Genomic DNA, 27,980 nt, shown 5'->3' with positions numbered 1-27,980 from the left:
AATGCTTGTGTTGAGAGCCAGTGACAAAGACCATCACATTTTTAGTCACTTTCATATCATTAACACATCTGTTTCACTGAAAGCATCTTCTGTCACCAAGGAAGAATAAACGTCTACCTCTGATAGAGCATTCTGAAAGAACTGTCCTTATTGAAAGCCTGATTGTCTGAGTGCATAGCAATCCTCTCTGGTATCCAGCCAGTCAGTGCATGGAGATCAATGTTCTGAAATGCAAGCATATTTGGTCATAAGAGACACATTAAGCTACCTTTAAGTGTATTTTAAAATGCCTTATATAAAATTAGTGTATATTGTACACACAGAGTTATTTTGCACCAGCCTCATAACACTTATGAGAGCAATTTTTCATTAGACGAGGCTGTGCTTAAGCATAAAAAATGATTCTCTCGAACAAGTGGCTTGATAATCCAGAACTGTTCACTGGTATCTTTTTAAAGTACAATTATTAGTGTTTCAAGCTCATGGTTTCAAATGCCCAGCACTCTCAGAGTGAGCTCCCAAAACAAGCCTCTGTCAAAGGTGCACTTTGTGGCAAGACTCAATAGTTTAGCTTTTACTCTAGCTTGTCTCTGTGACATTGCACTCTATATGCTTTTATGAAAATATGCTAATGATTGTGAATATAATGTAACTGGAATATACTCATGCAAAAGGTCTCTTGTAAGGTATCATCACAAAGCTTACAATCTACTGGGTCATCCTATTTGTATAAAGGTATCATTCTTGTATCTGAAACTACAAATATAAAATATAACTAAGGTCCTATTGTAATTATGCAAAGTGTGGGCCATTAATGGTGGTTTTGAATCTTGATGGCTCCCATTAACCAGGACAATTGACTATAGATGGCTCTGTTTACTTGCAAGCCTTCCTATGAGTAAGGCCGGGAAGAATGAAGGTTTGGGGTCTCACCGGACATGTGACCACCTCAGCTGGTACTGGAATCCATCTTAAACCTGGTGCTTTTACATTCAGAAGGAGGGGTGGGGACCCAGAGAGACAAAAGATTCCCACCTTGTGCCAAAGCTATAAAAGTGGGTGGAACAGAATAAAGGGTGCTGCAGTCATGAGAAATCCCCTACCTGCCACCTGAGCTGGAACAAGGACTGTACCAGGGGAAAGGATTAGGCCCAGATTGGAAAGGAGTCTAGTCTGTCAAACAAGCTTATTGGAACATCTCTGAGGGTGAGATTTACCTGTATTCAGTTTCTTAAATATATTAGGCTTAGACTTGCATGTTTTTGTTTTATTTTGCTTGGTAACTTACTTTTTGTTTGTTATTACTTGAAAGCACTTAAATCCTACTTGTTATACTTAATAAAATCACTTTTGTTTATTAATTAACCCAGAGTAAGCAATTAATTCCTGGGGGAGCAAACAGCTGTGCATCTCTCTCAGTATTATAGAGAGTGGACAATTTATGAGTTTACACTGTATAAGCTTTATACAGAGTAAAACTGATTTATTTGGGGTTTGGATCCCACTGGGAGCTAGGTGTCTGGGTGCTAGAGTCAGGAGCACTTAAGCTGTTTTCAGTTAAGTCTGCAGCTTTGGGGAGCGTGGTTCAGACCCTGAGTCTGTGGTGGAGCAGACTGGTGTGTCTGGCTCGACAAGGCAGGGTTCTGATGTCCCAGGCTGCCAAGTAAGATGGGCTCAGAGGTAGTCTCAGCACATCAGGTGGCAGTCCCAAAGGGGTTTCTATGACCCAACCCGTCACAGTCTCCAAGACACAACTAGCTTTACATGGTGAAAAGGCCTGAACAATAAAAGCAATTTCAATTTAACTAGCAGTAGTGCACTTTACAAGCATAATACAGGGCTTCACTCCCCCAAAAATACTTAAAACAAAAAGGTCTTTTTTCCTATTCCCTCCCAAATAAGCAGGACTATGAAAGCGCAAAGAAATGCCTCCCAACTTGTCTAAGGACAGTACTGACAGATAGGCCTTGGAGAGCAACACATCCGGTGCAGGCATTGGGAAATGCTTCTCTGATTATGCAAAGGAGGAGACATATTGTCAAGAGCCGGAGTTTCTATGTTTAATTGAAAAAATGCTAGAAGTCAAGTTGTTCCTGGTCATGGACAACTTCCCTATTCTCTGAAATTGTGTGTCATGGTAGTGACTTGAACAAACTTAGAAAAATCTACACTATTGTTACTCTCTACACAAGACCAAACTCAACGAGAAATTCCCCGATAACCAACCCAAAAGATCAAAAGAAGATGAGCAACCAAAATAAAAAGCAATGAAGTCTGGTTTTCACGACATCATCAAGCTGTGAACCTTGGTATGAACTGAGAAATATGCTGTGAGAGTTCAAATGTTAGGAAGCATTTCTTCATGTGATTAGAGACCAGTCTGGTTGGCTCAGCAAAATAGGTCCAGTTCTCATTGCAAGTGTTTTGCTTCTCAGATTAAACTTGAGCATTATATAAATGTTGCGGTTGCTAAAGAAACTACTATATGAATACCAAGTTACATAACTATGTATGTTAGTATTATTTGATAGAATAATACTAACTTATACATATGCCCATTCCCACCATGTGCATAAGAGCCATAAAAGGATTGATGTGCTCCTCCCCTAGCCAATCTCTCAACTTAATAAGGGAGAATGTCTCCTTTACTTATAATACAAATGGCATTAGAGACCAAAAGGGTTATTAGTGTAAGGCATAAAACTATGGTTTTATGAAACATACAAGAGCCCTAATGAAACTTCTCAAAATAAACACATGTACTTTGCAGGTGTGGGGCGTATTTTTGAAAAGACTTATCCCTGTGTAACTGTACCCACAAGCAGTCTCACTGAAATCCAGTTCCTCCTTTTTGATGGGACTATTCCTCCTGAGTACAGTTAAGTACGTGTGTAAGCATTTGCAAGATCGGGCCCATGGTCTCTAACGTATGCGATCTGGGAGATGCTAAAAACAACTTAATTTATATTTACTAAAATCATCAAAATAACTTAAAATCGATATATAAAAATAAACCCAGACAGCAGCATACAAAAAGAAAAGTCATTCCTTTCCTCAAACAATTCATTTAGATCTCTTCACTATTCATTCAAAGGAAAGCTATGTGCTATGGGATGATCCTCATGCACATTTTTGCCTCTTGCAAAGAATAATCTTGTACTCACAGAATTGGATCCAGGAAAATCATATCCACCCATAACTTTCATGTAAGCTTTTTCTATCAGGGACACCCACAATTCACTTCTATTGTTGGAATAAGAGCAGAGGAGTTCTCCACTGTGATCTACAGGTAACTGGTCATCTATTATCACCTGAGCAAAAGAAGCGAACAGAAATTATCATAAAGTGATAATTCAAACAAACTTTTCTTAACAGATGAAAATCCTCAGAAGCTCATTCTATTTCATATAGCTGCTTTCAGACTGAGGAAACTAAAAATCATTCCCTGACTTAAAAACACAACAATTTAATTCATAACAGCAGTGTAGCCTAGTGGATAAAGCACCGAACTGGGACTTGCGAGACCTGGATCCTAGTCTGAGCTCTGCCACTAGCAGGCTGGGTGACCGTGGACAAGGCACTTCACTCTGTGCCTCAGTTTCTCTATCTGTAAGATGGGGATACTAGTATTGACCAACTTTGAAAAGCACTTTGAGATCTACTGATGAAAAGGTCTATACATGAGCTAGGTATTATTATTAAATGTATAGAAAAGTCTAACAAAACCCCCTCACCCAGTCAATCAGAAATATAACTAGTTATTTGTCCAAAGGGAAGAGGTCCTCAGACTTCATCACATCTGTTATCTCCAGTTCCTTCATTCCCGATTGTTTGTAGTTTTGCCTTTTCTTGAAAGTAGAAGCCACATGGTGGTGGTTTTGAAATGATTAAAATCTCTTGTTTTAAATTAGGCAGAACGGTGTGTGAGTTTTTACTCCAAAAAGGGTCTGTAATTGCTTCACAAAGAAAGTATCTCAGCTTCACCATGACACTAATCTGTCATTGGTATAGACCATTAATGAAGCACATACTTATGGCCCAACCCCACAAACTTGCACGTGCATAACCTTACTCTCCTGAGTGGCCCCAGTGACTTCAATGGGACTCATTCATGTGAATAAGGATACTTACATGCATGTGTTACCCTAGGAGCACCCAATGCTAATTGGCAAGAGGCTCCCTGCTATGTAAAACTCAGCTGGCTTAGCCTGCTCAACACAGCTGACACACTATAGTTGGCATGATATTTATTTAAGAAGTATCATGTAATATATCACTGGAAAACTAATAACTCACTGACCCTTAATATTCTTGCGTGATGGATGGTTAACCTACAAACACATATACCGAGGTGCTGGAAATGCATAACTAAAATGTGTTTAAACCAGGCACGCCAGGGAAAGATGATAAGCAGTTTTTTCCAGACAAAGGAAAGGAGATGCCACCTCAAGCCAGGTGTGGCCAAGGACAATGGGCTATTCATTTGTATTGGAGATTGCAGAAAGATCATTTGCACTGTAAAAATCACAAGCAGAGGGTGAAGTCAGCACAGTGTCTATGCCAGAAAGCAGGGCGTCTACACTCAGCAAGGGAAAGCAACTTTACCTGGGGATACACTTAAGAATACATTTCAAAGGTTTACTGAACCCATAATTTATCCCTCATCTAAGGAGGCAAGGAAACCAAGTAATCTGAGCTCCATATGCTGGATCCTGGCTAAAGGACAGGCCAGGCATGCTGGAAGAACAGTGGTGAGACAAAACTTCTTTGAACCAAAGATTCTAGTTTGTTGAGTTTCAGTCTGAGGTGTATTTTTACTTGTTTGTTTGAAACTATTTCTATCCTTATTGCTTATACTTGGCATAATTTAAAACAAATGGAGATAGGAATAAACTTGTTTTACTTGTACCACAAACCAACTCAGTGTTTTGATTGAAGTGGAGAGTTTGTCAACCCCAGTGAATAAGCTGCTGAGTACTGTCTCTTTAAAGGAGCAGCAAATGTGATAATGTCTTGTGGTGCCACAGTAAGAGGGGCTGAGCACTACAGAGAAAGATGTTTTTGGGGAGAACCTGGATTTGCAAGGGTGTTGATGTCACCCTCCAAGGAATAACCAGGCTGGTGAAACTCAGGGTAAGGCTACTGTGCTACAAAGCACACACCAGCAGCACCCAGGGTTAAAAGGCAGGGGGTGGCAAAACCCCTTACTGCTCTGCGTTGAACCCCAGAGTGTCACAGCATCTTTAGAGGGTCAAGCACCTATACGACATTACACATTATTATGTAACCAGAATGAAATATAGCAAGGTGTTATAATTGCATATGCTTTCCGACAAACGTATATCTAGAATTCTTACTGAGAAATAAAACACACCTTCACAATGAAACAGAATGAACTTTCAAGGTAGTTACCTTATCCAATAATCATACTACACTCTTTAAAGCTAATTACCTTTCTAGGGACACCATTGATATGAAGTTTCACCATGTACTTTCCACATGGATTATACTCTGGTTCTCCTTTTTTATTCTGAGGGTAAATTATGCTATTAGAAAAAGAAAAAAATTATAAAATATCTGTGAACAATGTGTTGTATGTATACATACTGTATGATGTTTAAAAAAGCATTACATCAATTTGATCTATTTTTGGAATTTAAAAATGCATGCCACCATCTCAAGTTACTAGAATTTCTGTGTAAATCACAGCATGAGAAATTTAACTAAATTTTCTTGGTTTAATTTATATTTCGAACAAGATCTGTATACCTCATTCTTTCTGCAGTCACTCACTCAGTCAGCTAGTCATTCATTGATAATCAAATAAAATAAATGCATGCAACTGTATACTTTACCATTCAAGCAATGTTATACATCTTTCTGAATACATACAATATTTGTATGCATTGCAAATCAAAGACCATGAGTGAAGAAGTTAAGGTTTTAAGAAACCATTGCCCAAAGGATAAGGCAATAAAAAGACAAATGACAGTAGTTTGGGAAAAAAACTGCTAAAAAACTAATTTTGATTAAAACAAAATTTCAAAAAAACCTCTTGGGTCCTGATCCCACAATGGGCTCTATGTGACAGACTGCTAAGCCCATGTGGAGTTCATCATGGGATCAGGACTTTAGTTGATAACATCTCAATTCTACTTAACATCAATGCTGAAGTAAGAGGTAAAAATGTGGCATGTATTGTACAGCAGTTGGCATAGTAAAGAGTGAAAACAAGCGAACGAAGTATGATTAAGGAAGATAAAAGTGAAATAAAAAATCCTCCCAAATGGCCAAATTTTCCAAGCGTGGGTGTCTAAAGTTAAGATCCAAAAACCATATTCAGCATGTACAAAAAGGTGGTTTATTTTCAGAAGTGCTGAGCAGCAAAAATTCCAGTGACATCAACAGGAACAGCAGGTGCTCTGCACCTTTGAAAATAGGCTCCTAAATTCATATTTGGGCACCCGAACAAAAATGTCCCTAACTTAGGCAGGTAAGCTTGAACATTTTGAACCAAATGTCTACATTTTGGCTTTCTACAAAATGTAATATCTCAGGTTTATGTATGTTTATAAGCAAGCTTAACATAAACCTATGTTAAATCATCACATCCATAATATAGCCTTCTATCTGTTATAGCCAATGTTAAAAAGAGACAGGCTTTAAACATGTTGCATAACTGACAAGATTTTAGACAGGAATAGCCATTTACCTTGTAATCAACTTTTTGTTGTACCGTCTCTCGTATGCTGCGCTGATAGCTAGTGATGCCACAAAAGAACAATCCGATACTATTGTCTAGGAGCAAAAAAAGACACTAGTGAAGGTTAAACAGTTAAAAGTTCAATTAGAAGCGCTTCCAACAAATAAAAGGATTTCTGAACCAAGAGAGGCAAAGGTGTTGGATCATATTAAAGAAGTTCTGTATTAAAATCACAAATGAGTTTGATTCCCCATAGTTTAAATTCCAGGGTATTACTAATTAAGAGGTCTCTTGGTTTTTGGTACTGTTTCTCTCCCTCCGTGCATGAAACTTGCAAGCTGCTAATTGCGTTAGTACATTCTAAGACAGAGTCTGTTCTCAAAGCAATTCGCACAGAGAGAGAGACTCAAAGCAATACTCTGTAACAACAGAAACAGCACCCAGAGACTCCCCGCCCTTTTGTTGTATTAAAAGTTGTGATTAAAATAGAGATAGAGGATGTATGTGGATGGATGCTTGGTGTGGATAATAAATGAATGATCAGGGAGGTGCCAGCCTAAGAATCCAGTGTCCATTGGCTGAAGAAGGCGTCAAGTGGAAATAACCAGAGGACCCCCGGAGGGCAGACTGGAATCCATCCAACAGCCTCAAGAATGGGAGAACCAAAGAACAAGATAACATCTAGCAGCACAGAGCCCTCAGGAATGTGCCATCTGCTGATTGATTCAGCAACAGCACGATGAAGCAATTCCCATAGACTGGCATAGGAAGAAATTCCTATAAAAATGGACTCTAAAAAGTGAGAACTTTGGGGTCTGATTCTGCAAACCAACTTCCAGGAGCATCAGATGAACATCTGACAAGGCCCTTCTCCCTCCTCATGTCCAGGCCACCTGGCCAGTGGCTTGGCATGAGCAACTCTAAGGCTGGTAACTATGATAACAACCTTGCAGAACCTGTGTGTGTGTGTTTGTAGGAATGAATGTGTGAATAAATATGAGATTGAATGGAATGTTATAGCTATAACTAACTGCTTACTATGATTCTTTCTGTATTCACAATAAATGTGGTATTTTGCCTTTTCCTCTTTAATAAGATCCTGCTGGTTTTTATTTTATTGGTATAACAAAGGTACTCCCAAAGGGTTGGGAAACCTAAGTTTCCTCAAAACTAAAACCTGATAAACTGAGACAGAAGTAAGGAATTAACTGAATGAGGACCAGAGACAGATGATTCCTAAATGTCCAGTGTGAACAATGGGAAAATCTCTCACTGATTTCAGAGGACTCTGGATCAGGCCCTATGTGGCTTAATATTGGGACAGATTTTATATAGTTTTGCCACAGAAACCCTCCACCATTCTCGGTGATCTGACTTCTGTTTCCATTTAAGTGGCCTAAATTTAAATTTACCTGCACAGAATCTGGTTAATCATTTGTCAGGACCAATTAGTTTTGTCTGACTTCAGATTGCAAATGGAGCAATGACACAGCTATTCGGATTGGTAGAGCAAAAATTGCGAATTACGAAACTCCACCAACCTCAGTGTAAAGTTATATCTTTGGTAGACAAGAAAAATAACTTAAATTGCCACTAATTTTCCTAGCAAGGGTTAAAAAACCAAACCGACATCAAATTAAACACACGGTTTAATATTACATATGTTTTAATAAGCAAGTGTGTAATATGCTACTGTTAGGAAACAAAAGGGCAAACCTTACTCCTACTAGTCTTAAACCCATGGAAGCAAGTGGAGATGGAAAGAGATTAAAGCTAGCTGAATGGTGGGCCCTGCCATCTTATGGCTGGCTGCAGGATAGAACAGTTTAGGTCAGGCTAGACAGTGCAAGCTCTGAAATTCATCTTACTGCTGCTCAAAAAACCCATTGTATGTGCCCCCCCTCGTGGATGGTGCCAAACACAGATTTTTATTTTCACTGTTAACATGTCAGAAGCTAGAGTACTCTGCCCCTTGTCCAGTTTTACCTCGTGCATCCCACAGCTAACAGATCAATGACTCTTGATTCTTAGAGGTCTGAAGAAGGCAGATATCATGTGTGTCTATAATGGGCTGCTCATAATACATGGCTGCCCAATGTAGTTTAAACTAGATTCCTTTGGATATGGAGATCTGAGGTGTACAATAGGTAGTCCATTCCTACCTATATTTTCCCTCTGTTTATTCTTACACTCATAAGTAAATAAAGTAAGGCTGTCAAACAATTTTAAAAAATTACAATTAATCATGAGATACAAAAACAGTCTTGATCAATCATCGTTTCAGTCGCATTGTTCAGTTCACCTCATATGAGTACTATAGTGCCATCTCTACTGTGAAAGTGCAATAACAAATGTAGATTTTTTTTCTATAACAGCTCTCAAAAACAAAACAATTTAAAACTTTAGAGCCTACAAATCGAAGCATGAAGGGGCATATGAATGCCTTGCAACGCCGGCTACAATAGTGCCATGTGAACATCTGTTCTCACTTTCAGGTGACATTGTAAATAGGAAGTGGGCAGCATTATCTCCTGCAAATGTAAACAAACTTATTTGTCTTAGTGATTGGTTGAATGAGAAATAGGACTGAGTGGACTTGTATGAGGTGAATTGAAAAATACTATTTCTTTTATCTTTTTTACAGTGCAAATATTTGTAATCAAAATAACAAAGTGAGTACTGTACACTTTGTATTGTGTTGCAACTGAAATCAACATTTTTGAGAATGTAGAAAAAACATCCAAAAATACTTATAATTTTAAATTGATATTCTATTATTGTTTAACAGTGCAATTAATGACTAATTTTTTTATCTAGTTAATTTGTTTTCCATTAAGCGCATGCATTAACTGTAATTAATTGACAGCCGTAACAAAGTCAAATGATCCACAGTGAAAACAAATGTAGGTCTTAGAAGAGGGCAAAGCAAAGTTCTCCTACTTGCTAGGTTTTAATGAGCACCCCATTACTTTAAAAGACCCCGAACTCATTCTGCAATCATCAGAATAGCTGGTGTAAATTTCATTTTAGAAACAACTTACCTGCTTTATGCTGAAACTTGACACAGTATAGATCATTGTAGGGTTATTTGTTAGGTCATCTGGCCGCACCCACTTGGAAAACATTGCCTTTTGTTTGGGTGACAATGGTAACTTGCCACATTTATCTCTGGATTTAAAAATAATAAAAAAATAATCAACCAAAGACAGAATCAGAAACAACTTTCCATGGTTTATCCCATTTTACAGCAGTCACAGACATTACTCAACGAGGTCCATTACTCAATTGGGGGGGGCGGGGGGAAGAAGAGAGACAGAAAATGTGGAAATGCTAAATGCCTTTTTTGTTTCAGTTTTCAACAAAAAGATGAGTAGTGATTGGACATCTAACATAGTGAATGCCATTGAAAGTAGGATCTGAGGCTAAAATAGGGAAAGAACAAGTTCAAAATTACTTACACAAGTTAAAAGTTTTCAAGTCAGCAGGGCCTAATGACATATCTCTAAGGCCTTGTCTACACTACAAAGTTTTTCCAGCAAAAGCTGCCTTTTGCTGAACAAAACAGGGGAGGTGTACACACTGCAAAGCTACTTTTGGCAGCAAAACTCTTCTGTTTTGCCTACAAAATAAAACCACCTCAACGAGAGGCATAAAGCTTTTGTGGCAAAGTTAAAGCGTCAAAGTGTCAGCATAGACATTGCTGTTTGTTTTGTCGACATAACTGGTTTCCATCAGCATCCTGCAATGCCCGCCATGACTGCTCTGCTCAGTGTTTTGATCTCTGCTGCTCTGCAGGTAAGCGCCCCTCCCCTTTCAAAGCTCCCAGAAGTATCTGACAGCTGAGCATGCTACTATGCTCCAGCAACAAAGAGTTAATGTGGAATGCCCCTGCACAAAGAACACAGGGGAAGGCAGCTGGGAGTGAGCGGGACGACTGTTGTGCTGCTTTGACATTCCTCAGCACCGAGAGCTCAGAGAGCTGCTTAGGATGCTGTTCCCTGCAGCTGAGGCGGCTGTGGGAGAACTCTGAGGGAATCACAGAACCATAGGAAGGCAGGCAGAGTAGGCTGCTGCTGCTGAGGGGTGGGAGAGACTGCTGTGCTGATGAGAGCCAGGGAGCTTTTCCACAATTTCAGCCCGTGCATATTTCCAACACATCTCTGAACAACATACTAATCCATACAGACCTTCCTACCAGCGCTACAAAAAGAAGGATTCTAGGTGGACCCCTCCTGAAGGTCGAAACAACAGACTGGACTTCTACATAGAGTGTTTCCGCCGACGTGCACGGGCTGAAATTGTGGAAAAGCAACATCACTTGCCCCATAACCTCAGCCGTGCAGAACACAATGCCATCCACAGCCTCAGAAACAACTCTGACATCATAATCAAAAAGGCTGACAAAGGAGGTGCTGTTGTCATCATGAATAGGTCGGAATATGAACAAGAGGCTGCTCGGCAGCTCTCCAGCACCAGTTTCTACAAGCCATTACCCTCTGATCCCACTGAGGGTTACCAAAAGAAACCACAGCATTTGCTCAAGAAACTCCCTGAAAAAGCACAAGATCAAATCCGCACAGACACACCCCTGGAACCCCGACCTGGGTATTCTATCTGCTACCCAAGATCCATAAGCCTGGAAATCCTGGGCGCCCCATCATCTCAGGCATTGGCACCCTGACAGCAGGGTTGTCTGGCTATGTAGACTCCCTCCTCAGGCCCTACACTACCAGCACTCCCAGCTATCTTCGAGACACCTCTGACTTCCTGAGGAAACTACAATCCATCGGTGATCTTCCTGAAAACACCATCCTGGCCACTATGGATGTAGAAGCCCGCTACACCAACATTCCACACAAAGATTGACTACAAGACGTCAGGAACACTATCCTCGATAATGTCATGGCAAACCTGGTGGCTGAACTTTGTGACTTTGTCCTCACCCATAACTATTTCACATTTGAGGACAATGTATACCTTCAAATCAGTGGCATTGCTATGGGTACCCGCATGGCCCCACAGTATGCCAACATTTTTATGGTGGACTTAGAACAACGCTTCCTAAGCTCTCGTCCCCTAATGCCCCTACTCTACTTGCGCTATACGGATGACATCTTCATCATCTGGACCCATGGAAAAGAAGCCCTTGAGGAATTCCACCATGATTTCAACAATTTCCATCCCACCATCAACCTCAGCCTGGACCAGTCCACACAAGAGATTCACTTCCTGGACACTACAATACTAATAAGTGATGGTCACATAAACACCACCCTATACCGGAAACCTACTGACCGCTATTCCTACCGACATGCCTCCAGCTTTCACCCTGACCACACCACACGATCCATCGTCTACAGCCAAGCTCTGCGATACAACCGCATTTGCTCCAACCCCTCAGACAGAGACAAACACCTACAAGACCTCTACCAAGCATTCTTACAAGTACAATACCCACCTGCCGAAGTGAAGAAACAGACTGACAGAGCCAGAAGAGTACCCAGAAGTCACTTACTAAGGACAGGCCCAACAAAGAAAACAACAGAACGCCACTAGCCATCACCTTCAGCCCCCAACTAAAACCTCTCCAACTCATCATCAAGGATCTACAACCTATCCTGAAGGATGACCCATCACTCTCACAGATCTTGGGAGACAGGCCAGTCCTTGCTTACAGACAGCCCCCCAGCCTGAAGCAAATACTCACCAGCAACCACATACCACACAACAGAACCACTAACCCAGGAACCTATCCTTGCAACAAAGCCCATTGTCAACTGTGTCCACATATCTATTCAGGGGACACCATCATAGGGCCTAATCACATCAGCCACACTATCAGAGGCTCGTTCACCTGCACATCTACCAATGTGATATATGCCATCATGTGCCAGCAATGCCCCTCTGCCATGTACATTGGTCAAACTGGACAGTCTCTACGTAAAAGAATAAATGGACACAAATCAGATGTCAAGAATTATAACATTCATAAACCAGTCGGAGAACACTTCAATCTCTCTGGTCACTCGATTTCTGATCTAAAAGTGACTATTCTTCAACAAAAAAACTTCGAAAACAGACTCCAAGGAGAGACTGCTGAATTGGAATTAATTTGCAAATTGGATACAATTAACTTAGGCTTGAATAGAGACTGGGAGTGGTTGAGTCATTATACAAAGTAAAACTATTTCCGCTCGTTTATTCCTCCCCCTCCCCCCACTGTTCCTCAGACATTCTTGTTAACTCCTGGAAATGTACTGGAAATGGCCCACCTTGATTATCACTTCAAAAGGTTCTCTCTCCCCCCACCCCACTTTCTTGCTGGTAATAGCTCACCTTAAGTGATCACTCTCCTTACAATGTGTATGGTAAACATCCATTTTTGCATTGTCTGTGTGTATATAAATCTCCTCACTGTATTTTCCACTGAATGCATCCAATGAAGTGAGCTGTAGCTCACGAAAGCTTATGCTCAAATAAATTGGTTAGTCTCTAAGGTGCCACAAGTCCTCCTTTTCTTTTTGCAAATACAGACTAACACGGCTGCTACTCTGAAACCTGTGAGCAAGACAGGAGAAGTAATTCTTCCATTCTACTCCAAGCTGATAAGGCCCCACCTGGAATAGTGTGTTCTGTTCTGGGCATCACATTTCAGGAAAGATGTGGATAAATTGGAGAAAATCCAGAGGAAAGCAACAAAATAACATTAAAATTCTAGAAAACATCACCTGTTAGGAAATACTGAAATAACTGGGTTTGTTTAGCCTGGAGGAGAGAAGACTGAGGTGGGACATGATAACAGTTTTCAAGTACATAAAAAGTTGTTAAAAGGCGGAGGGTGAAAAATTGTTCTCCTTCACCTGAGGACAGAAGCAGCATCAATGGGCTTAAAGTGCAGAAAGGAAGGTTTAGGTTGGAAGTTAGGAAAAACTTCCTACCTGTAAGGGTAGTTAAGCACTGGAACAAATTGCCTAGGGAGGTTCTGGAGACTCCATCGTTGGAGATTTTTAAGAAAAGGTTACTCCTGTCAGGAATGGTCTAGTTATTATGTAGTCCTGACTTGAGTGTAGGAGTCTGGACTAGATGATCTACTGAGGTTCCTTCCAGTCCTACACTTCTATAATTCTTTGACATATGTAAATACAGCTATAAAGTAGTTTAAGTTAATAGCCTTGCAAAGCTAATAATTATTTGGGACATATCATAAGTAAAACATAAAATACTAAATGTTGACGTTTCCCTCCCATATGCAACTAAATAGGAGAGGGGAATTCCAGTAGCCATCTTTAACAACAAAGATCAATTTTTTTTTTTTTTAAATCACAGGTGTTGGATCAGCACTTGGAGAAGTTTACTCAGTGCTGGAAAGTGCTGAGCTCTTCCACTCAGGGCCTGGCAAGTCTCAAGATACTGGACTGTAACTCATAATTTCCCATCTCCCCCATATTGTCATTGAACTTTACATTTATAAATCTTCCCAACAGTTTCACATAACTGAACTAAAAGTAGTGTCTGTCCCCAGTGCAGTCCCCTCTTCCAAGGAAGTCACCTGAGTCCCAGGTTGCTGCTCTCCTAATATCACCTAGCTCTTATACAACCAGCTTCATCAGTAGATCCCAAAGTGCTTTACAAATAGGTCAGTATCACTATTCCCATTTTACAGGTGGAGAAACAGAGACTTAGAGAGGTGAAGTGACTTGCCCAGCGTCATCCAGAATGCTAGCTGCAGAACCAAGAACAGAAGCCAGGCCTCCCACGTCCCAGTTCAGTGCTCTATCCACTAAACCAGGGGTTCTCAACCTTTTTCTTTCTGAGGCCCCCCTCCACCTCAACATGCTATAAAATCTCCACGGCCCACCTGTGCCACAATAAGCTGTGCGTATAAAAGCCAGGGCTGGCACTGGGAGATAGCAAGCAGGACAATTGCCTGTGGCCCTATGCCACAGCCCCATGCGATGGGGCTTCGGCTTTCTGCCTTGGGCCCAAATGAGTAATGCTGGAACTGCTTGGTGGAACCCCTGAAACCTACTTACGGCCCCTTGGGGGCCCGGGTCCCCTGGTTGAGAACCACTGCACTAAACCACACTTCCATTTCCACTCTGAAGAGAAACTAAAGCTGCCCTCTGAAATTATGTGGTGAAGGTGTCAGGCTTATACCCCCCCCCCCCCGCACCCCCGAAGTCCAAAGATTTCTAACAAACTGGAAGTGCAACTGAATAAGACAAGGCGAAAAAACACAGCACAGTAGGATCAGCATGCATTGAGCAACACCAGGTTCAGAGAGTACAAAGGAGGGCCAGGATTTTCCATTAGCAGGTTGTTTTGGGTTTTCACTTTGAGACAATTTGTTTAATGGGGCCTGATTTTCAGAAGCTGGGAGTTCAGCACTTTCTTGAAGTCAGGCTTCATTAAGGTGTCAAGTGGGGCATCCAGAGTTTGGGGCACCCAACATCCATAGTCACTTATGAAAATCATGGCTGAGTTTTAAGCAGGAGTTGCATGCAACTCCTCAGTTTTCGCTGTTACCACTCTCTTCTACTGTCAGACTAACTTGGTGCGAATGGCACATTCCACTGGCTGGCAACAGTTAGAGGCTGAGCTACAGCTGTACTTGAACAATTTGGATTTTTGAGAAAGGAAATGCTATGAAGACAGGAAAAATTTGAGAGAAAACAAGCACAAAAATAACTGGAGTAACTGATGATCACTTACGAAAATGGCACTGGAAAGGCAAAACGCTCCCTCAGGTCAACACTCATGAACGGGACATACTCAACACCATTTATCTTTGATGTATTTCTGCACATCATAAAAGGAGAACATGATTGTAAGTGTCAAAGTGGGAACCATAATGTTCAAAGCTATTTGGTTTTTACCAACTTCCAGAGCACAACACCCAGGAAATAACAATGAAGGAACGAAAAAACAGAAGCCAAGAAATGGTGCACTTGAGGACTGTGGCATTCTGCTTCAAATAGGCAATAACTACAAGTTCCACATTTCTAAAGCTGGAGTACTTGCTGGACTGGGCATCAATCCTGCAAAGATATGCACAAAAGCAGACCAATGGTCCTCTGTAGACGCACAACAGTCTGCTGCCTGCACATCAATCTGTAGCATTGAGATCCAAGGCCTTAAAATACATTTGTTTAAATATACTGTCAACGATGTCTTTAAATTTCTTTTTTCACAAAGTATATATTTCGATATAGTTATAACTAACAACTGATATGGCACTTTTTAAAGAGATTAACTGATCAAAAGTGGATGAATATGAAAAAAATAGTCAAATAGTAAAGGTACAAATGATAACACTAGATGTATTTATTAGTGTATTTGTAAAGAGACAGTCAAGTGCACACAGGGCTATAGATAGGGGCTATTTTAGATCAGGAAGAATAAAGAAATATGTACAAGTCAGATGTGACCGTAACAAGTTTCAGTAACCAATGTTGAACAATAGGTAGTCAAAACAACAACGTTTTCAAAAACAAAAGAAATACAGGATTTAAAGCAATGAAAAAGTTCTCTTTGAAGCTTTAGAAAGGTTTACATTTCACAAATATCAGTTAAGATAAAAAAGCAAACTTTGTTTTTAAAACGAAACTGGTTCATACAACTGTCAAACTTTTCCTGTGCAAACATATTTATATTGTTAGGGCCTGATCAAAGCCCAACGAAGCCAATGGAAAGACTCTCATTGACTTCAGTGGGCTTTGGATCAGGAGTTAAGTTTTTAGGCACAGAGCTGGGCACTACTAACCTCCACTGAAATCTTACATTCCGGTATCTGTTTGAAAATAAAAGCAGAGTGCATCTGTCCAGACAGCGCCCTTTGGAAGGATTTTTCTACACTGCACTGCCCCACAGTTTGGACTATGGAGATGTGAATAGCAGTATGCACCAAAGTGCTGCACCATAATTCCCCTGCGAGGACGCTGCGGGTGTGAACTAAAAAGTTCCTGGTTCACATTAACGTAGTCCTCTTTGAAGAGGACTACATTAAACACAAATTAAGAACCTTTTAGTTTGCACGTGCAGCACCCACACAGGCGAGTTACAGAGCAGCACTGTAGTCACACCCCTGCAGGCCAAACTGTGGGTCACTGTAGATGTAACCTAAGATGCATATGATGGAGTTTTCAATACTTGTAATTTCAACTCAGGATATTATATATTAATTGTTGAACACCAAAGCATGTACAATTTGTGTGTCTGATCTTACTCCCATCAAAGTTAACGCAAGAAGGAGTAGGCCTAAGTAAAGGCCCAATCCTGCAAGAGGATAAGCACCCTTAATTCCCGCTGAAGTCAATTTTACTCGAGAGAACTCTGTAAATATTACAGGGATCTCTGCAGCTCACAGGGTCAGGCCCCTAGATTATACACTCATTCAGGTAGGAAATGTGTGGCGTCTATGTTCCATACTGCACTAAAGAAATAATGAATACACAGAGAACAGAAAAAATACTTCACCAATTAGAAGAATTGAATTCTCTATCAAATACATCTTACAAAGAATGCCGTCTGACAAAGAGCCATCTGCGTTCACTCACAAAGAGATTATTTTTTGGAACGTGTTAGCTTTCAATACAGTCGAATCTCAGTGTTATGAACTGACCAGTCAACCACACCCCTCATTTCGAACTGGAAGTATGCAATTAGGCAGCAGCAGAGACCAAAAAAAGAAAAAAAAATGCAAGCAGTACAGTACTGTGTAAAACGTCAATTACTAAAAATATAAAGGGAAAGCAGCATTTTTCTTCTGCATAATACAGCTTTGAAACTTTACTAAGTCAATGTTCAGTTGTAAACTTTTGAAAGAACTATAACATTTTGTTTAGAGTTACGAACAACCTCCATTCCCGAGGCGTTCATAACTCTTGAAGTTCTACTGTACTGTGGTAATGAGTGCTACAGAAATGTTTCTCCCACCTCCTTAAAAAGCAACCAACAAAACCAAACCAGAAACACCCAGCCCTCCTTCCCCTCACAAAACCCAATCATGTCTCTATCTAGCACTTTGCACTAGATTTACATGAATAATAAAATTTGAGAAAATTGGACACTATCTTACCTGAGCACTTCAATCTCCTCTGCAGTGTATCTCTGACCTTGAGGTTCACTAGCTTGCACCGTTCTGATCGTCTGTGGCTTATCATTCAAGGAAAAATCTGGTCCCAAAGGAAAGAACATTCTGACTGGCTGATTCGGTTTAGCTGCCGTTTGTTTGTCTTTCTGAGACGACTTTGACGTAGATTCTTTCAGTGCCTCCGCTCTAAAACAAATATTCTATGTTTGTTTACAGCAACGAAAAATGTATGGTTTAATTATTAATTTGCTCGTTCATGCCTCCATATAATTAACATCAGATAGAGAGACAAACAAAACCACCTATTTTGCTCTTGCTAAGGAAGTCACTTCATGTAGATGTGAAATGCATACTCAGGAAGTTCCTGATGCCAGCATCTCTCTCTACTTTCTCCTGTAGTAAGAATGGCAAAAATACACCAAAAGTAATTAGCATATAAAACAATTTAGGCATAATTCATTTTCAAGTTTCTGTCGCTTTTAAAATTATGCTAGTTGGAGGATTTATGTGAAAATGTACGTATGTTTTGGAATTTAAACACAAAAATCAAAATCCATTTGGATGTTCACTATTCATGTGGATATGAAGAGATTTAATTTATCATGTTGAGATGGACAAGGGTGTTGAAATAACATCTGCCAGAACTCAACACACTACAGACCATATTTTAATTTCAATTGTTGATTTATGCGGAGTTACTCTGCATTTATACCTGTGTTACTGAGACTGGAATCCAGCCCACTAAATCTACTATATATACACACACACACACACAAATATATGTACAGATTAAACTGAAGTGTTCAATTTTCCCCTGCATTAAAGCTCCACTCAGTGCAGGGGAGGGGTTGGCTCAGTGTTGGCTCGACCCCAGCATTAGTTAGAGTAGCCAAGGGGCTGCTCTAATTTACGCTGCGGGAGATCTAAGGGACCTAGTGTCAGCCGAGAACTGACATTATGAAACTCCATTCCATTCTTAGCCTGTCCTCTCCCTACCCCAGCATATCACCATACCCCAGTAGACACAGGAGCTGATTCTGTCGGCTTTATGCCAGTGGGGCGCTCTCCTCCAAAAGAAGAGCTCTCCATGGGCCGTTTCAAGCTAGAATCCATCCCCTTTGTGCTACCTGAGCAACAGAAAATGGACAGAGTGGACCAGAGAATCCAGCTCAAAGTATGCACTGTAACCCAATACCAATAGTTTGCATGAGTATTTTGTAAGTACTCACCTATCCAGTGCTTGTCTAGCCAGCTGTTTGAGTTTTGACTGAAGAATTGCATCTGAAGTTTCATTAGCCTTAAGGGAAAAAATAAAATAGCAGGCATTGTAAACCACACCTGTCAATTTAATTCCAGATGTGCAAGTCATACTGCCAAATACCCACTAGTTATTTTTTCCCTGTAGATTTTAACCTCAGAAATCCTCCAAATTTGTCTTTTTGGAAATCAGTCAATACTTCCTACACAGATTAAAGAAAAAGAAAAAGAAAAAAGCAAACTTCACATACTAAGATAAATAAACCTGCTTCTCTCATTGTCTCAGAGTGCACCATTTGTTAGAATGCAAGGTACTGTTTTAAATTTTTCAGCATGGGAAGCACTAAATTCACATAGAATGCTGGGGGAAAATAAATCAAGTTAAAATCTACAGGGGAAAAAAAGCAACTATTAAAGATGTTACGTTAAAACACCATTGAACTTGAGTGTGTCCCTTCAAGTTTTCCAACTGACTCCCCCCCCCCCAAAATCAGAGAAACTTATGATTAAAGAAATCAGAAGACTTTCTTCCATTTTTTAAAAACTCTTCAGCTTACAAGTTAAAGTCTCATTTCCAGTTTTTTTGTGGCTGGAAGGGGCTTGGGAACAGAGCCAGTGGAGGTTGAGGGTGGGAAGTGACCATGGGAGAAGTAAGAAATGGAATATTCAGGCTGGAACAGATAACTGCTCTCTGCATACCGCCTGGGTAGAAGAACAGACTGGTCTCTCCACCTGGATATGGTAGGCAGAAAGCCCTACAGCTAAGGAACTAGATAGAACCATTGTAGCCAAGAGTGTGAACGGACGGTTTGTTTGGACTTTCTTTTACCTTGGAGGGGGAGAGGAACCTTCTTGCACTGCCTGCAGTGCCAAAAGCATAAAACTATCACCTTGCTAAAGCAACAGATTACCCAAGGTGAAGGGAAACTCAGACACCAGCTGCATCTAATGAGGGACCCAAGTGAGAAGAATGGTTAAAAAGTGATATTAATTGTATGCACAATATTTAATCTAAAGATATGTGGCAACACATGGTAACAACAGAGAGTAGGAGACAACAAAATGATATATGATGAATACTCACATAGGCAGAAAGAGCTCAGGGCCAACAAATCAAAGGGAAAAAACATTTAGTCTTTGATTAGACCCTGATCCTGCAAAACCAAACGCAAGTGCTTAACTTCATAACTTGTACAGTCCCTTTCACTTCTGCGGTACTATTTACCTAAGTGAAGTCAGGCATATGCATAAGTATTTGCAGGATTCAGACCAAAACGTTTAAACGTTTTATGTAAATATTACCTTGAGAAATAGTAATGTTACCCTCCCAATATATCACGTCACAAAAAATGGGCAGAAGAAGATAATCAGGCTTGGTGGAGTTACATCATGATGGTGAGCTCTTCCTCTAATGAATTAGTTTTGGCTACTGGACTTAGTATGAAAAAAGCAGTACCTGTAATATTATTTAGTTACACTTAAATACTAAAAGTAATTAGGCAATTATTTATTTATATTTTAACTGGGATTAATTTGTACAGTGTTAATGTCTTAAAAGAAGATTAGTGAAAATCTGTAGGAACACTTAAATTATGTTAAGTGTTACTTTAAAAAAAAAAAGCATTTGCCTTTAATATATTTAAAAAAAAAAGTCTCCAATGACACATTAAAGGACCTTCTTCTTGGAAGAATAATTACACTTTAAACTGTTTTAGCTGTCTACTGGCTACAGACTATAGATTCCAAAAGAATATTCCAGCAAATTTATAGGGTTTATATACATTTTAAAGAGAATTTAGGAAGAAAAAACTCCACATATCAATTTTACACTGTTGAAGAACAGTGCAGGATCAAGTGATTGTAGCCAATGTATGCAAAGTATTTTTCAATGGGATGTAGAGAATAGAAGGCATAAAACACCAAAAAACAAAACAAAAATCAAAATACAGGTACTACATTTTTAAGCCAGCCTCTAAAGATCAGTCACCTGTGTAAATGGAAGAATTTCTTACCAACACATAATTCCACCAAGTTAACTTGTAGCATAACATACTGTTTTCAAACAGAGTTCCACTGCTTCGGAGTACAATTCTATAGCTTCTTCTGCATTGCCTTTGTCATCTTCATCGAAAGCCTGTGTAACCAGGAAATGGGCACGCTCCAGGTCCAATTGCTGTTTTGACTTCAAAGGGTCGGTGTTCTGTGATTGAACTACATTTTAAAAAAATACAGCATTTAGCTAGCTGTGATGGTTGTTTGGGTGGAAAAATCTTTATTTCAATAGGTAAGCAAGAACACAACAGTCACACAGCTTATGTCTGCTCACGGGCCAGAAACCAACACCACTTTTAAACATCCTGTCGGATTCTAAGCTAAAAAGACACAATACAATAAAGGAACAACATAGGAACTAGAGACATGGTGCATCAGGGTACTGTGATTTTGAAATAAAAATATGAATATAGTTAACTTTAATACTATATATGCTATAATTGTTTTCTATAAAATATGGTGAGATTCTGTACTTCTGGTGGAAAAAACTCCTGTTGAGATAAATGAACTTGGTACGACTCAGTGGGGGTTATGTGTGTTGTAGGCCCAAGCACCAATACTGCAATGAAATCACAAGTGTATCTGTGACCACGCAGCATTCCACATAGGAGAAGGAGTCCACCTGCATAGATTTCAGTACAGAAATGGGGCCTAAATGCATGTGTTATTTGTCCTTGGCACTTTTTTTTTTTGCACGCGCACGTGCTATGGCTAAACGATTTTCTCAAATTTACCATGACAGAAGTGCTCCACTTCCTTATGTAAGAATATTTAGAAGAAAAGTCGATTCGTGTTAATATGAAATAATTGCCCCCACATAAGCTTCACTTGCGATGCATCTTAGCACTCAGCTTACTCATGTGTTGGGGGGTTCTGGATATCGGATGAAATATGGTAATTCAGTTTTATGGTTGACAGGACCATACCTCTTCCCACTCTGTGAATTTAATCTAACATATATAATTAGAAAGCTCTTCACCAACCTGCTGAATACAGAGCTTGAACTCTCTCCAAGTACTCATTTATCTTCTCTTGAATATTTTCCAAGTTTGAGCCTGCCATTCCAGCATAAATCAAGGCTTGGGCAGCTTCCTGGGGGAAAAGTTAACATGCAATAAATCTGCTTGCTGTAAGAAGTCGTCCTTCCTGCAATACTGGGTTATGAACTTGCAATGAGCGCCATGCAGGTGAGCCCTTGGGCCTGCAAAGCACCTCAATGACTTCAAGGAGGCTCCGCCTGCACAGAACTTGTTTCAAGTCACAACTGAGGCCTCTGTTGTTTTTCCTTCCACTTAATATTTTAGCACATGGAGTGACCTGCAAAATTAAAATGAGCTTCCTGAGAGTGTATAAAACCATCTCTTAGAACTTGTCTATATTAGATCAGTGCCCTGGCTTAACTAAATAGATTTTAAAAAAAGCATCAACCTAACTGTACCAGCGCAAACCTCAAATGTAGCCACACTTAAATCAGTTAAACCTTTAGCCCAAGTCACTAAAGCCCAGATCCTCAAAAGTTATGTAGGTGCCTCGCTTCCACTGAAGTCAGTCTCCCTGCATTTTTAAAAAGAGCTTGTTGCCCATTCAATATTCAATTATCTGCACTCATTATTTAATGACTCAGATATCTTTATATAATTGTAGACTCAGAAAATGGAAAAAAAAAGACAGGTGCATAACTGAAGTTGTTTTTTTCCTATATTTATCAATTTACTTCTGACTGGAAAACAAAGAACTTCAGTCTGAAAGAGAAGCAAATCAAATATACAAGAATCTTAAAGTAAGACATACATTAGAAAATCAAAACATCTCAATCATGACTCTACTAATTTTGCTGGCATAACACTACCAAATCTTCATGTACAATAAAATTAACAGTCCACCACTCTAGAATGCTCCTGGAGCCTCATCCTCCAGTTTTTGTATGCACATAACATGAACTTGTGTCAATGGATGTTTTGAACAAGAAAGGACTGTACAGCTCAAATCTGGATGCACAGTACTTAAGGATTTTCATATCCTACAATACCAGTCTCATTTCAAGTGTACTTACAATGCTATCAGCTAAAGAAAGCTGTACATCCATTCACCGTGTTTTTGTGAAAAAAAACCCACAGAATTTAGCAGAGTTTGTAAAGAATTTGCAAGTACTGTGCAAAGCATATAGTACAAATTCGCACTTTAAGTTAGCCATGCTTTTCATTTAGCAGCATAGCAAACACAGGCCTCAATTCTGCAAGCTGCTCCATGCAGTTGTACCAGATATGAACGGGGCTCCACATAGGCACAGCTGTCTTGGGGCCTGATCTTGCAAGTTCTCCTTGTGCAAACCTCATTATACTTATATTGTCACCAATTGTAGAGAATCTCGATATCTAACTTAAGGCCTATAGAGCTTGAATTAAGATCTACTAACATGGAATGATTACAGTAGGGCTCCAAACAATGTACAGTAACTCCTCACTTAAAGTCGTCCCGGTTAACATTGTTTCATTGCTGATCAATTAGAGAACATGCTCGTTTAAAATTGCACAATGCTCCCTTATAACGTCGTTTGGCAGCTGCCTGCTTTCTCCACTGCTTGCAGAAAGAGCGGCCTGTTGGAGCTAGCTGGTGGGGGCTTGGAACCAGGGCGGACCGGCAGCCCCCCTATCAGCTCCCCGAAGTTTCCTGTGCGGCAGCCACCCAACAGACTATCAATTGCTGGCAGTTCAGCTGTCCCTCTCCCCACTGCCTTGGAGTTCCTCCCTGGAGCCTCCTGCCTGCTGTGTGGTGGGAGGGGGAGAAGAGGGAGGCAAAAAGAAGGGGGCTAATGTCAGGGTGTCCCCCTCCCCCGTACTCACCCCATCTCCACAGAGCAGGCGGTGGGAGGGCGACACAGATGGAGGGAGCTTGCTGGCAGCAGCTGCTGTCTCAACTTGCTGATCTACTTAAAAAGGTAATGTACTCAGAGTGGGTCAGTGTACTTAAAGGGGCAATGCGGCTCTCTCTCACACACACACACACAGGGTGTCTCTCTCTGCCATGCTGTCTCCCCTCCCCAATTTGTGCTGCCTTGTAGTATGAGGCTACATTAACAACGTGTTAACCCTTGAGGGCTCAGCCGAGTGCTAGTTCATCATTTAGCAGTAAGGCATCCCCTGGGAAATATCCCACCCTCTGACTTCAACACCTCAACCAAGCTTCATAATCATCATTGTTGTGTACAGTATTAAATTGTTTAAAACTTATACTGTGTGTGTGTAAATATAGTCTTTTGTCTGGTGAAAAATATTTCTCTGGAACCTAACCCCACATTTACATTAATTCTTATGGGGAAATTGGATTCACTTAACATAGTTTCACTTGAAGTCGCACTTTTCACACACATAATTACAACATTAAGCGAGGAGTTACTGTAGTCTGCCTTAGTGGATCTGATTGAAGTACATGGACCTAATTCTCCCACAAGACAGTAGTCCCGGACAGCGAAAAACAAAAACAAAGCACCACTTGGAACAAAGGTCAAAATAAATGTACAAGAAAATTAGCTAATAATAATCAAACCATCACTTCTGATTAGGCAAAAGTCTTCAAAAGATAAGACTGATAAGCACCATTACAGCACAAAGGTAGCTGTTCAAAAGATGAACATCCAAAGCTACTTTACTATAACTGTAGAAGGGTCATGCTGTCAGAGTTACTACTGCTAGTCAATAAGAAATCTAGACAGAAAACAATCAATATTGCACAGTCAGTCTTTAAAAGTTTATTTCCTACTGATAGGACAAGAGTGCACCAAATAAAACAAAAAAAATAGTGTGGATACTCTGCAGATACCATAAAGTTGATGTATTACATCTGAACTGGACTACAACTTCCAACTCAACATAATCAAAATAATTTAGAGGAAGTGTTGTGTAGCAGCTGTGGCCAGAGACTGGAAGTCAGGATTTTATTCTGAGTGCCACGAATGTGAGGTGAGAATGTGAGGTCATGTAACCTCGCCATGCTAACCTCACACAGCTATATAGCTGGTATTAAAACAGAGACCTCAGAGTGCAGTTAGGTATGTAAAATGCTGTTAGATTAACTAACCCCCTGGGTGGGCGAGAATCCTCACTGCATGTGGGACACAGATGTGGACAATGTGTGCGGGCGGGGGGGCATCCATGCAGTAGATGGGAACACCCAGGGCAGATACATGAAATCGGGGAGGTACGGAGCTCCCGGGGGGGGGGGGGGGGGCAACCCGGCTGAGCGATGGGGGGAGGGTGGTGGTCCCGGGACAGGGGTGCGGCGAACCCGGCTGCATAAGTATAAGCCAAGAATCATTATATGGGAATACACAAGTAGTATGTAGTTTGAAATCATCCCATTAATAACCTTTTGCATTGGGGCTTCGCATTTATGTATGCATAAATGATACAGTTAAGGCTGATTACTGCTGTGTACAGTACTTAAGAGCCCAAATTTGTTCACTTGCAGTTTTCTAGCATACTTTGTTCTTAGATCTCGGATGTTAAAGAGATAAAATTTCCCACATCACTATTGATCAAATGCAAAAATGTCTCCAGGGGCTAGCAGTGAAATGCACCACAAAAATGGAAGAACATTGTATTTCTCTTCCTTTTGCAATGAGATCACATTAAGGTTTCTGTGTGCTGGAACTCCATCCACTCCCATTTGTGCTCAAATAAATTTGTTAATCTCTAAGGTGCCACAAGTACTCCTTTCCCATTTGTAAGTAGCTTCCTGATGGGAAGTCCAACCAGTTTTAAAACACACAGGTAGTTTTAGTTTCCGCAGTCTAAAAATAACCTAGGGAATTTCTGAACTTGTATTTAAGGACACAGGTTAGCCAGATGCAACATCATTCTCTCACGCCAAATGTGTTTTTCTAAATCACCTCTGATGGGGCAAATGTCTCAAAGTAATGGTAAAGCCCCCCAATACACAGGGACGAAAAATGGGCAGTGATGAGAACAAAAAGGAAACCCACTGCATGCATAGCCACTCAGAACCCTTCTCTTCGAAGATGGGCTACAGGCATTTAATACTCACTGCTCTGAGGAAGACTGTCTGACTGAAGGGAGAGGAGACAAACAACCATGGGATCTGGGATAATATATCTTCCCCCAAGCCACCACTTTACACCTTGGCCTGCACTCAAGGAGGAGAACTCCGCTTATCAAGCCTCCCCCGCCCCCCCATCTCCCCTTCCATGCCCGCTTGGCAGCTGTGACTAGTCAGTGTCAAACGCCCAGGCGATCTTCCAGTCCCTGCACAGTCCAGTTCTAGGACTAACCCCCTGGGTGGGCGAGGACCCTCACGGCGTGTGGGACACAGATGCGGACAATGTGTGCGGGCGGGGGGGGCATCCATTCAGGAGACGGGATCACCCGGGGCAGAGACATGAAATCGGGGAGGTAGGGAGCTCCCGGGGGGGGTCCCGCGAACCCGGCTGCAGCGGCGGGGAGGGGGGGCGCGAACCCGGCTGCAGCGGCGGGGAGGGGGGGCGCGAACCCGGCTGCAGCGGCGGGGAGGGGGGGCGCGAACCCGGCTGCAGCGGCGGGGAGGGGGGCGAACCCGGCTGCAGCGGCGGGGAGGGGGGGTCCCGCGGGGGGGGGGCGAACCCGGCTGCAGCGGCGGGGAGGGGGGGTCCCGGCACCTTGTAGTAAAAGGCCGCCTCCTGGTAGCGCCCGCCCTGGTCTCTCTGCACCGCCAGCTGGGCGAACTTCACCGCGTCCAGCTCTAGCGCCGCCGCGTCCATGGCCAGGCCAGACCCGACCCGACCCAGGTTCGCTCCCTTCTTCCGCTTCCTCCCTGCGCCAGCTCCCGCCTCGGCCCGGCTGCTGCGCCCCCGCCCCCGCTCGCGCGAAACCTGCGCATGCGCCCACAGGCGGTTTCGGTTTCTCCGGAAGGAGGGTAACGGCTGCGCGTGCCGGGAGGAGGGAGGCCGGGCGCGCGTGCCGGGAGGAGGGAGGCCGGGCGCGCGCGCCTCTCCCCACGCCCCGCCAGAGCCGGTCTCGTGCGCGGGTTGCCGTCCACGTGCGCGGCTCGGGTGTTGCCCCGCTGCTGGGGCCGCTCCGTCAGCTGCCGGCGGGGCTAGGGCGGCAAAGCCCTGGCTGCAGGTTACCGGCTGGACTGGAGCGGTCCTCGCGAAGCGGCGTCCTTGGTGCCCCGGCCGTTAGCGAGACCCCCCAGTTTATGCTCTTTTCTGTTTTGCTCTGTAGAATGCAGCTTCCAATGTTAAGAGGATGCCTTTTTGCTTTTAATCACTTCTTTTGCTTCCTTGTTTAGCCACCATCACACTTTTTGGGTCCTCTTGTGTTTTTTAATTTGGGGAATACATTTAGTTTGAGCCTCTCTTTTGGTGTTCTTAAAAAGCCTCTATGCAGCTTGCAGGCATTTCCCTCTTGTGACTGGCCCTTTTAACTTCTGTTTAACTAGCTTCCTTATTTTTGTGTAGTTTCCATTTCGGAGGTTAAATGCTACTGTGTTGGGTGATCATGCACTAAGCAGAGCACTGTTTTTACAAGAGGATCCAGCTGAAAAAGCTAAATTTAGTGCTGACGTTTTTGGTTGCTATATGAATTTTATGGCTGTTGTCATGTTGTTAATCATATAAAACAGTCACTTTAATCAACATTAGGATTGCAATTTTATGTGTTGCCCTGTTCATTTAATTAATCTTTCATACAACATTTGCTGTAAAAAATGATTTGAATATGTATGATGGGTGACGTTTGGAAGGTCTGTGCATAACAAAACAGGGTTCAAAAAAGAACTAGATAAATTCATGGAGGATAGGTCTGTCAGTGGCTATTAGCCAGGATGGGCGGGAATGGTGTTCTTAGCCTCTGTTTGCCAGAAGCTGGGAATGAGTGACGGGAT

General features: G+C 41.6%; 1 protein-coding gene across 8 annotated transcripts in view; it reads right to left on the bottom strand.

Annotated features, from left to right (window-relative positions):
• Window positions 1-26,967, bottom strand: part of CAPN7 (calpain 7) — a 50,228-nt gene extending 23,261 nt beyond the window's left edge. For 4 of the 8 annotated variants that reach the window (XM_073333282.1, XM_073333284.1, XM_073333285.1 and 1 more), the window contains exons 1-11: window positions 26,755-26,967; window positions 22,088-22,196; window positions 21,106-21,263; window positions 19,025-19,092; window positions 17,781-17,981; window positions 15,416-15,502; window positions 9,745-9,871; window positions 6,713-6,798; window positions 5,453-5,546; window positions 3,165-3,311; window positions 118-224 (exon numbers count right to left, since the gene is read on the bottom strand). In XM_073333282.1, the coding sequence (XP_073189383.1) occupies window positions 118-224; window positions 3,165-3,311; window positions 5,453-5,546; window positions 6,713-6,798; window positions 9,745-9,871; window positions 15,416-15,502; window positions 17,781-17,981; window positions 19,025-19,092; window positions 21,106-21,263; window positions 22,088-22,196; window positions 26,755-26,856 (1,286 nt within the window). In that variant the 5' untranslated portion in view covers window positions 26,857-26,967. The other 4 variants (XM_073333286.1, XM_073333288.1, XM_073333283.1 and 1 more) reach the window with 4 other exon arrangements.
• Window positions 26,968-27,980: the final 1,013 nt, after the last annotated feature.

Source organism: Lepidochelys kempii, chromosome 2, assembly GCF_965140265.1.
Source record: "Lepidochelys kempii isolate rLepKem1 chromosome 2, rLepKem1.hap2, whole genome shotgun sequence".
NCBI lineage: Eukaryota > Metazoa > Chordata > Testudines > Cheloniidae > Lepidochelys > Lepidochelys kempii.
The sequence above is the reverse complement of the archived record's forward strand: the minus strand, read 5'-3'. Positions and strand labels throughout refer to the sequence as shown.